Source organism: Elgaria multicarinata, chromosome 15 (genome assembly GCF_023053635.1).
Source record: "Elgaria multicarinata webbii isolate HBS135686 ecotype San Diego chromosome 15, rElgMul1.1.pri, whole genome shotgun sequence".
In the NCBI taxonomy this organism is placed as follows: Eukaryota; Metazoa; Chordata; class Lepidosauria; order Squamata; family Anguidae; genus Elgaria; species Elgaria multicarinata.
Window position 1 is genome coordinate 25,767,665 of NC_086185.1, and position 12,104 is coordinate 25,779,768.

At 43.0% G+C, this 12,104-nt stretch overlaps 1 protein-coding gene across 1 annotated transcript in view; it reads right to left on the bottom strand.

Moving 5' to 3' along the window:
- Positions 1-4,367: 4,367 nt before the first annotated feature.
- Positions 4,368-12,104, bottom strand: part of LRCH2 (leucine rich repeats and calponin homology domain containing 2) — a 49,778-nt gene continuing 42,041 nt past the window's right edge. The window contains exons 19-22 of the mRNA XM_063142031.1: positions 11,950-12,059; positions 11,630-11,767; positions 11,308-11,385; positions 4,368-9,728 (exon numbers count right to left, since the gene is read on the bottom strand). Coding sequence (XP_062998101.1) covers positions 9,609-9,728; positions 11,308-11,385; positions 11,630-11,767; positions 11,950-12,059 — 446 coding nt within the window. The 3' untranslated portion in view covers positions 4,368-9,608. The remainder of the gene's footprint in view (positions 9,729-11,307; positions 11,386-11,629; positions 11,768-11,949; positions 12,060-12,104) is intronic.

A 12,104-nucleotide genomic window follows, 5' to 3' on the forward strand; every position in this document is an offset into this window, starting at 1 on the left:
GGGACGCCTGGTCTTGGCAAGCCTTGTGCTTTTAAGAGCCCCGCTTTGCGCCGGGGAATATTAAATTTATTGTATCTATTTATTAGCTCAAGGAATGACGTGGCCGGCTGGAGCTTTCTCAGCTGAGTCCACCATGCCCTCTGAGGCTGCAATAACAAAAAGCATCCAAGATCCTGCTGTGGTCTTGTCCCCTGGTGAGTTATGGATAGATGATGCGGAAGGCAGGGGTGGTGGGCTGGGGAGATTATTCCTACACACAAGGAAGGTTTGTTTCTCCACTTGCATTGCAGAGGCTGCTGCGGACTCCCTTAAACCCTCATTTTGAGGATTGCGCCCAGTTCTGGGCACCACGCTTCAAGAAGGACGCAGACAAGTTGGAAGGGGTTCAGAGGAGGGCGATGAGGATGATCAGGGGGCTGGAAACAAAGCCCTATGAGGAGGGACTGAAAGAACTGGGCATGTTTAGCCTGGAGAAGAGAAGGCTGAGGGGAGGCATGATAGCACTCTTCAAGTGCTTGAAAGGTTGTCACACAGAGGAGGGCCAGGATCTGTTCTCGATCATCCCAATGGCCTAGGGAAGTGTTGGGCTCTCCCACACAAGAGGCATTCAAGAGACAGCTGGATAACCATCTGTCAGGGATGCTTTCAGGTGGATTCCTGCATTGAGCAGGGGGTTGGACTTGATGGCCTTATAGGCCCTGCCAACTCTACTATTCTATGATTCTATGAAACCGCTCCCTCTGCTGAAACCGTTGGCCTGAAACTTGCTTCAATTCTTATTACTATCAAGCTGTGGCACCACATTAAAAGTTAAGCACCGAGCGGGTCAGGATCCAGAGTGGAGGAGATTGCTGGGTCACAAGTGAGCACGTGGCTCATACCAGACAGAAGCCACGATAGAAAGAAACAGGGAAAGATTAGGGAAGCAGGTACATTGCCAAGGCAGGTAGAGGTTGAAATTCAAAGCAGGCAGAACTCAAAGGGAGTAGGAGCTAAGAAGAATCCTCATAGAGTCTAGATACAAGCTGTCCAGTCTAATAAGGAACATCGGAAGCTGCCTTATACTGAGTTAGACCCTGGATCCATTGAGCCCAGTATTGATGACACTGGCTGGCAGCAATTGCTTTCTAGGGTTTCAAGCAGGATTCTTTCCCAAGCCTACCTGGAGAAGCGGGGGATTGAACCTGGGACCTTCTGCATGCAAACAGGGGCTCTACCACTTCACCACATCCCCTCTAAGGCAGGGAGCTCTGGTGATAGGGTTTTATAGGGCCTGATGAGCAGGGATTGGCTGTTGCGGGATCAGCTGACAGGTTGGTACTGCAGCCTAGGTGGCGCCCTCAAATGCACATAGCTCCATCTGCCAGGCTTGCAGTGGAACAAGAGCGCTAGAGGAAAGGCACAGGAGCTTGATTGCTGGAACACACATGCGCGCGCACACACACACACACACACACACACACACACACACACACACAGGGCCAGCCCTCCCATGAAGCAGGGTGAGGCCCCTGCATCAGGCGGCCAAGTGGGAGAACCAGTAAATTGCACTGCTGCCCACTGTCGCTGTTGCTCCACTGCCTCTATTGGGTGCCTTGGACAGCCCTGCCAGCTGCTCTCCCGTTGTGGCATTTGCAAGGGAGTGGCTGGCGGGGCTCTCTGGAGCACCTGCCCACGAGAGCCCTGCAACCCCTTCTTCCAGCCACATGACACTCCTTTGCATCGCTCCGTTGGATGCAGCAGTGGCAAAAGCAGGGGGCGCATGATGGGGAAGGAACGATGTGGCGGGGGAGATACAGCGGCAGGGCGTATTCTCTCCCATCTGAGGTGGCAAGAGAGCTTGTGCTGGGGCTGTGCGTGCACACACACACATACATGCTGGTGCATGTGCACATCTTACATTATATATCCGTCCATACGCACACATGCGAACATGCACAGAGGCGATTTATACCTGACACAGCAAGTGCAGCACCATCCTTTACGGCATGTGGGGAGTGGCCAGGCTTCCTCCCAATTTTGAAACTGCAGAGGTGGGTGACACCCTCTCCAGCTTCAGGATTACGGAGGGCAGGGAAGAGAGATTCATAGAATCATAGAATAGCAGAGTTGGAAGGGGCCTACAAGGCCATCGAGTCCAACCCCCTGTTCAATGCAGGAATCCAACCTAAAGCATCCCTGACAGATGCTTGTCCAGCTGCCTCTTGAAGGCCTCTAGTGTGGGAGAGCTTGGGGGCTTCTTGTCCACTTGGAGAAAATGCTTTCAGCTGCTTTCACCTCTGTGTGGCTGAACCACCCAACAACCCTTCCTTGCAGGGAAAGCACCCAGCACACCTCGCCTCCAAGCAGCTTAACAGCACCCAAACTGACAAGGCTTCCCCAGGAAAGGCGGCCTGGGGGCACTTTCTTGGCAGGGGAAATGAGGGACCCAGATAGTCACATTTTTTGGCTTGGCTAGTCAGATTATAGATCCATGTATGTACACAACACACACTTCTATACATGCAGACACATCACGGGCTGTTGACATAGGCCCACTGTCTACAATCAGGTGACTGTATTTACTCACAAGTTATATCATTTCTCATGGATGTTTTGGGTTTGTTTGTTTTTAAACCAAGTCGATGGGAGCTAGAAAGAAACCTCCAATATCAGAGGCAGTAAGTCTATATACACGAGTTGCTGGGGAACATGGGTGGGAGGCTGCTGTTGCACTCCTGTCCTGTTTGCGGGTCTCTGGTCGACAGTTGGTTGGCCACTGTGTGAACAGTGTGCTGGATTAGATGGACCCTTGGTCTGATCCAGCATCAAAGTTCTTATGTACTTAAGGATCATTGCAGGCTGTTCCACATTTGCCTCAATGTAGGTCTTAGTATTATTATTTTTAAAAAGATCTGGAATTCCTGCTTGACCAATGGGACAAATGAAATAACCCTATCAAAGCCTCTTTGAAGAGATGATCTTTCCACACTGATCTTGGCTCTAGAAGCATACAGGTTTGATTGCTGCACAGTTGAAGATCTCTTCCGCCCCAGTTTGAACATTTGAAAATTGCCCCATTGAACAAATACACTTCCAGGGACTATTTACATGTTAAAAGTTATGTCAGCGTGTAGTTTATAAGAACTTACCATAAAACAACCAAGATCTTTGCACATCTTTTCCATCCAGAATGTTTCAAGTCATTACCAGCCAGTGACACAGAAACTAATTATATGCTTGAACTTGTGTGCAGTTCATTTCCTTTCAACAGAACTCATACAAACTAAACAGGCCCATATTTGGGTAACTATTCAAGCTGCTATGTTTTTCGCCTTTGAGGGTAGCTCAAGTTCCTGGCTTTCTTCTTCTATATTCCTTTTGAACTCTTTTAGTTTATCCACCACAGAATAAAAAGCTAATTCAATGCAGATTTTTAAATCAAGCAAAATAAATAGGCACAGTTCTCCTCTCAGATCTGCCACATGCAAAACCAATCTCTTGTAGCATCACTTGTGACCTGGCCCGAAGAATGTATAGTTTGAAAAGTGTAACTTGTGAATTGAAATTGTCAGGATCCTCTCTCTAAATGGATGGCATTAGTTCTAAGCATGCTAGAATGGATAGGGCTCCTCCCACAGTTACGGCTAACAGACAGGTGTGGCATGTAATGTCATGTCAATTACATTTTGATCCATTTTCTCATGCGAAATAGACACTATGGGGAAATCCAGATTTAAAAAAATGGTAAGGAATCAGAAAACTTGCACAATCCTTTGTGGCGTTTTGGTTGGTCCTAAGAAAAATATTGCCTTACTGGATTTTGGATTCCCCCCATCCCCCGCCCCAGATTTAGGATCATTAAAACACATACGCATTCTGTCCAATTTATAATTCTTACAATAAAGCCTGCAGGTAGGTTTGTTATCCCTACGTTACATACAAGGGGATGGGGGCAAGGGAGCATTGTGCAGCAGGGAATGCTAAATTAAATTACATTCAGGTCTACACTATATATGTATCACTATGGCCTCAACATTCCTGGCAATTCACAAACCTTGCTGTGTGCAGGTGTGTGTTTCATTTGTTTTGGAGTGGGGAGGAATTTTAAAAGCACACACACTTCCGTTCACCTAGGGAAATTGTTCTGTTGGTTGAAACCACCCTCCTATTTCTAGATGGCCCCATTTCGCTTCCAAACGGACAGGCGTTCAACCAACCAATAGAGGGGAACGAAAGCAAATGTGTATCTTATCTCCTTTGCAAGGTTTGTCTCATAAAGAATGTGCTCCAAAGCTAAAGTAATCTGTCAAAGCCAGACTCTTGTTTTGCAAATGGTGACATTAAACCACAGAACAACGCTACGATACACTTTGACGACGCGAGAATTAGGAAAGAGTTTGCATTTTATACATAGAATATGTACATTGGTTTTGGACACGTGGGTCTTATACATGCAGATTTCGATAGAAAACTATTTACAAAAGAAAACTAAACAGCAGGACTGTTTCCAATCAACATACACTTGTTGGAAGCTCCAGCAATAAAGGAAGTCCTGAAGAAAAAGTGTGGAAGAATCTTACACCAGTACATGAACAATGAAAAGGGGGGAAAGGACGGGAGAGAAGCATTTTACAGAACATGAATGCAGAGTGGGGAAAAATGCAGTGTCAGATATGGCAATATATACACAAAAACAAGTACAATCCCCGGCTGCTTCCGGTTATTTTCTGAACGGGTGAAATTGTATTGAGTTCTGCACATATTTTACATAAAAGCAGTTGTGTCAAGTTGGCTATAGTTGTTGAATTAAAGGGAAGATTCAAAATAAGTGAATACTGACTAAGCAATAGTTTTACTTTTTTTAAAAAAAGAAAGAAAGAAAATCAAATGCCCTAATCCTCCATTTTGTCTTCGTTGTACAGATTATACAAGTTTGCACTTCTCCGTATTAACTCCATCGCAATCCAGCGTCATAACGCCATTTCGCACAATGGCAGCTCTGATTGGTATTCTTACAGCACTGAAAGGGTTCCAGGGAAACTGAAGAACACAACACGTCAGAGTTTAAACACCACAACACCTGGAGTTCGGTTCACATAGGAATTCATTCGCATGGAGAATGTCTTGTATGAACTGGATCTTGGAGAATACAGTTACTGCTTGTCACCGACCATTTTTGTGGGCAAGACATTTTTCACTATGAAGGCAGCAGTGCCTGATTCCCTGGAGATCCCTGTACATACGAGGTAGCTATTCTCTGCACAGATAAAGCCTCGTATGCATCATATGGAATGAGAACCGGCATTAGAATTATTAAATCTATGTTCCACACACAGAAAAATCAGATTCATTTAAGAATTAGTGTATTTGATGAATTAAAAAAAAGCAATACAGGGAAGAGATTTATAACAACACCCCAGCCCCATTAAACACTCTGATTTTGCACATTTTAGCATATTTCCTCCAGAAGGGTGGGAGGTGTGAGAGAAGTAAAAGTTTTATATATCTATACTTTCCCACATATTACTACTTCTTAATAGACATGATGTCCCCTTAATACTTACAAATAAAAGACCTTAATACTTACAAATAAAAAAGAACTTTCCAAATAAAGAAACAATAAATAGGTCTAAACATAAAACGGAGATATTTCCATAAACTTTAACAAAATCTGATAATTGCATTTTAATGCAGAACAAATTGGGGGGGGGGTTTATAGAGTACGTAATGCTTTGGCCTTCAATGTACAATTACTAAGCCCAGATTACAGAAAATAAACGTTTTATCTAAATAGTTTGTGTTCAGTGCTTATGGGTGTGCACTGTTTATTCTGTAGGTGGGCAGAAATCATTTTGGTGCTCAATTACACAGAAGCCTAGGCCACAATCCTAACCTAGTTTAATGGCAGTACTTTCGTGTTGAGGGGGAGATCTTTTAACGATTCCCAGTGCCCAATTTTCAAACACATGGCAATTAAAGCAGTTTTACACTAGCTTAAGCTTGGAGTACAGGGTGCCTTATTTGTCTCCAATACTGTTTTAAGAAATCCAAATGGATTTACTCTACAGAGAGGGGCAACTTTTGTTTCTGACTTGTAAACAGCTTTCAAGGCAGGCTGCCAATGCTATTCTCATGATAATTCAGAGCAAGGATCTTTGAGTTTTACTGAGTCACAGGAAAGATGAATTCGAGCACATTTGTTCAAAGCCTTTGCCGGTGAAAGTGCGTGTGCTCAGATGTTCACAGTTGTGGTTACTGGAAGCAAGCAATTTCAATCTAGTTAAGAGAAATGGGAAGAATGCCTCAATTAAAAATAATAATTACCACCCACTGAACATCTGCCAATCTACGCTACACTACACTGCACTCCCAAGTTTGAAAGGCAGCAGAATTCTCTAGCGTGTCAACTTTTGGCAAACGTTATCTATAAACAAACTACACGAGACTGAAAAGTTATAATTCCACGGAAAAGCTAAGCTTGGTTGTATTGCTTGGTTTTCTTTAGGGAAAAGAAGAGCTTAGAATCCTACGCTAGGGTCCAAAGACCCATGCAACCCAGAGGCTGGGGCTTGTTTCTTGAGTAAGAGCACCTTTCCTGCCCCCCAACCCATACTGCAAGGCAAACCACTTTTAAAACCAAGAGGAATGTCACGAACATTTTGACTTTCAGCATGGGCAGTGGCTGCAGTTCAAAGCAACATAACTCCACTACCAAATGTATGTATTTTTTTTGCGTCCTGATCTTCATTTGGAATGAAGGGCGGTGCGGGGGTGGGGACGGGACAACGGGACGACAAAAGGACTATTTTCAGCAACAAGAAAGGGGACAGGAAGGAGCGGGCTGTAATAACCCATCAGATAACGTTTTTACACCTCCTTCAGAATCCACTCTTGTGTTCTTTGCGTGTCACATGTTTGAAGAACACAATGCCTGCCCAGTCATGGGATTTGGCTTGGCTTGAACCCAACTGTTGATGCCTCACCATATATATATATATATATATATATATATATATATATATATATAGTGCTGAAGTGGTTTGTGTTTCAGAAGGCATAGATTTGAGGGGTGGGGGGAGACAGAAGGCCAGTTAGTCCCATTACAAACGTGAATCTGACCAAAACCTACACAAAACGTAGTGTTTATCTCTTCTTTGCTGTAACAAACTAAAATAAAGAAGTAAAAATGTGTACTTAATCTAAAGTAAATCATGCTCTATTTAAACACTTTATGATACAGTTTAGTGTGCTTTTCATTTGGCCAAGGAATGCCATTTACAAAGCCTGCCCTACTAGGTTCACGTCACACCAGAGTGGAAGGAGAAGCCGGCATCAAAAGCTTACTTTGCATGTGCCTGGTGAAAAACACATTCAGTTCCCCACAGCCACTATCACTCTGCTGAATTGCAGTAACTGCTCTACCTGCAAATTTAGCCCAATGACACTTACGTACTACTGCAGTTAGTACATAAAGAAAGTTCTTTTGGTAGCAGAAAGTACAAAGAAAACAGTTTCTATATCATTTCGACAAGGGAGGGAGGCTTTAGTCTAACTGAATATGGTGCAGGCGAAGAGCATTAAAAAGACAAAGTTTGGCTCACTCAGGCTAATCTGGAGTAACTGAGAGGTTAATTGAAAGACATGGCAATTTGTATACTCTCTACATTCTCACCACACTATAGGGCAAAATGGGGAAAGTTTTTACGCTTCAGAAAACGCCCATTGTGGAGACTGACGCATTCCCCCACCCCTCCGGGGTTCCAATAGTCACTGCACAGTTTAGCTTCTAAAAATGATGGGCGATGCAGAGTGGATTGACCCTAGGGGCACAGTGGCGCAATGGCCATACAGCACCTGCTGCTCTGGTCACAGGGTGGCAGCGGAGGCTGCACAAGAAAGGAGGCTGCCATGTTATCCTTTCCTGTGGTGCATTATCTACTGTTGCCTGAATGTAGTATTACTACCACCACCACCGCTACTTTCACCTTCCTCTCCTTGCTAGATAGCCAAGCATGGGGAAAGGAAACAGGATAAGCAGAGCAGGGCATGGAGCAACCCCTGATATACAAACTGATTTGCAGCCCAGGATTACTGACCACACCGTGCTGAGAAAGCAGCTCAATGCCCTAAACCAGCCACTTGTCCAACGATTCTGTAAATATTGCAAAACAGAACTACCCTAGCCTCAGTTTCACTACTCTATGGCATTTCCTTATATTAAAAAAAGAGTAACGTGAAGTCAGGAGCAAGATGTAAAATCCTGACAGTCACAATATAAACCTGAGATTTACTTCTTTTTTTTTGGCAGTTTTTAACTCAACATCCTAAACTCATAAGCTTCTGTATGACTCGTTTAAAATCAAACTACATGTCATTGTTCATCCCAGACAAGGAAAATAATAATAATAATAAAAAAGTGACGTCCATTGTCCAACAATACATTAAAAAGTGATTAGGTATCAAATTAAATATGATAAATAAAAACATATTTACATTTTTTCCTAAAAACCAAATCTAATAAATTCAAATTGTGCAAACTGAAGAACATCCAACACTCAGATGTTAGTCCTTTAAACTTCACATATTACCAATCTTACAAAAAACCTAATATTTAAAAATACGAATTGCATCTATTGAGACGTAAAGGAATTGCAAAAATGTTTTAAGACTAGTAAAAGAGTTATCAATTACACAGGCACTTCACATGTAAACAATCTACAGTACAACTGAAAAAATATTTTGGCACCAACCTAGAATACTGAAAAAACCCACACAATTTGTCCTTTATACTGTATACTATTCCGTCATTGCCATTTATCATCATCATCCACCCAACTAAAATATTGGAGATGGTACAACAGAAAGAAGTGCAAGAAATGATTACAAACCTTTTGGAAACTGGTAAAAATTGATTACATGATTGATCATCCAGATTTCTGCCACTATCCTGTACGGTGGTAGTTGTTGATGTTTTGCAAATGTACATAAAAATGATACAAATTTAAACTTATTAATGGAAATGTGATTTTTAAGAGCTGCTTCACACATGACATTTTAGTGTGACCCTGCAGTGCACACACTAAAAACCATGATGTGCATGAGAGAGAAATGCAGGCTATTCAAAATGTTTACATGGCACCAAAGAACTGACAACTGCTTAGGACTCTGCCATGTAAACATGTCTAAAAGTTGTGTGTTTGTCTCTCATTATAAAACGTGTGTTGCAAACCTAGGAGAAAGCCTAGCACAGCGCAGCGTTACTTAACAGTCAGCTCTCTCTCGCTCTCTCTCTCTCTCTCTCTCCCTTTTTAAAAAAAAGAAGACATCGTGAAGTGTTAATGGGAGAACTCACACTGTGTACTTTCTAGAAAGAGAATCTGATGATCTCAAAATCTCTTATGGCTCCGAGTTAAACAAGTAAGCGATACAATTCTTTACTATGCTGGATAAGTGTCAGTTTGACATCAAGGTTCTAAGTATTCGTCCAAAATAAGGCTCTGTCTAAAACATCTGGTCTGCAATGACTTTTGATGGCTTGGGTTGTTCCTCTGGAGGAATCTGAACTGGCTGGGATCAATTCATGTCAACGCACGTCATGGCAACAAGTTTGTTCTCTGAGAATCCTATTACAGGCAGGAAAGCTGTGACGCTTTAGATGAAGGTATTTCAAGAAGAGCCTGAACTGTAAGTCCAACTTTCACAAGACCCCTTTCTTCCAAAATGTGATGGGGCAGGCAAAGTCTTTCCTGGAAGAGAGGAGGATACATCACTCAATATTGTGTGATGTTGTTAAATAAATGGATTTTTCCAGATATTTACTCCCGAGATTAGATTCATTCATATTTTGGTGACAGGGAGCTATTTCTCACCCCTCCCCAATCCAAATTAATAAAGCAAAGTATAGATTTAACGTAAGAAGTGTTTCAAGACAATGCCTAGGCTCCAAAGGGCTAGATGAAATGAAGCAAGGACTTATGCATGCCAAGCCAAGTGCCAATTGTAAACTTGTGTGTGCGTGTGCGTGTGTGTACCAGATTATCTCCACCCAAAATCACATCTGGCTTTTGAAGGCCTTCACAGTTTTAAAAGTAGCTTTGAACATACAGGGGTAGTGTTTTAATATGCAATCTCAAAGCTCACTTGGACATGAACTAATTGCCGAGCTGTTTGAATCCCAGACAGCCCGGTTTTCCACTAGATTCCCAGGTGTTATGGGGAAAGAAGGGAAGCGAAGCGATAGCTTCATGGTTTTGCTCAACAACTCCCATGAGCCATTTTGGCCAGTCACAACAAGTCTAATGGAGGGATACATCAGCAGCTTTATTTGGCTTCACCCTGTGATGGGAAATTGCAGTATGTTCCTATTTTCTGACAGATACACAAATCCCCCTTTCCCAATGAAGTGGGAGAGGGTGGGGAGAATCAGCATCCATCCATCATCCAGGAGGCTGCAGCAGTCTGAATTCCCTGGAAGCGCATGACACGGGTAAAAAAGCTATTTCGCTTTCCTCCTTAAGGATAGGGGAAAGTCCATCTCCACCATATTGTAGGTTCTAGAATTGTAAAGCAGCTCACCCAGCTTATCTTGGGTAACAGCCATAAGGGTTGCATCTTCATTTGAGCAGGCTTATTCCATTCCCCTCCATCGAAATGCAGCGGCCAGATTGATAACCGGAACCAGAATGTTTGAACATATAAGACTGATTGTGGCCCACTTGCATTGGCTGCCTGTACATTTCCAAGCCTGATTCAAGGTGCTGGTTTTAACCTATAAAGCCTTACACGGCTTGGAGCTATACTACCTGACGGAACGCCTCTCCCAACATGAACCTACCCGTACACTACTCTCAACATCTAAGGTCCTCCTCTGGGGTGCCTACTCTGACGGAAGCTCGGAGGACAGCAACAAGGGAGAGGGCCTTTTCAGTGTTGGCCCCCCAAGTATGGAACAATCTCCCTGACGAGGCTCGCCTGGCGCCAACATTGTTATCTTTTCGATTCCAGGTCAAGACTTTTCTCTTCTCCCAGGCATTTAACCGCATATGTTGAGTTTTTTAACTGACCCAGAATAGATAGATATTGCATGTAATCTGTTTTTATGCTTTAAAATTGTGTATATTTGTTTTTAATGTTCTGTGTTTTTAATCTTTGTAAACTGCCCAGAGAGATTTTGGGTGGAGATAAATGCAATTCCTCCTCCTCCTCCTCCTCCTCCTCCTCCAAACCGAAGAGCTATGCTGCTGCTAAAAAGTTTCTTCATTGATCTGCACTAGTTATGCTGACCTAACTGGTCATCGCAATTAGAAAGGCATTTCAGCATTTTACCTGTGGGACACCCAGTTTTTTACAAGCGTCAAGGAAGTTTTCAACGTTTCTTCGGCACTTTGCCATACTGAGTTTAGGCTGTTAAAGAGAGATATACAGGTTGTCAACTTGAAACTTACGGTATACGTTTACAACAGCAGAAGCTCTGTCACTGAGCCAGGAGAGGCGAAATACTCCTTGAAAGTATCAATTAATATGGCTGTAACCATAAATCATAGGATTATGGGAGGTTTATCTAATGCACCAGGAAGGGACCTGGGGAATTTTTTTTTTTTGGTAACAAGCATGTGGCTTATTAGACTTGAATAGATTGTTTACTCACCACAGCTGGTGATGGGACATGAATACTGGCAACAGATCGAGGTCTTATATGATTGGCTAAATGGCACAGAACCACCCCATCCATTAAAGCTGCTCCAATGTCATCTGGCAAACTGACTTTCAACCGCAACTCAAGATTCTATTGCAAATAAGAGTACACAACCAAGATAATATTCATTGTCAGAGCAGATTTAAAGTAGATTTACATTTTTGGCGCGTATATCTTAACTAAACCTATGGAGATGGGCCACTGGCCGCACATTTTCATCTGCCAACAACGGCAGCTTTACCTGGATCCATTTTCAGATAGAAGGAACTTACACTGCGTAGCTGCTTTATTTGCTCTCGTTCTTCCCTTAAGTGCTCCATTTTCCTCCTCATTGTGAATCCAGGGTCTACAGTGCTGTAGTCCTGACGAGAACGACTAAAAGCTGAAAATTGGGGAAAAGGGCATTTGAAAGGTTGTGGTTGATTTT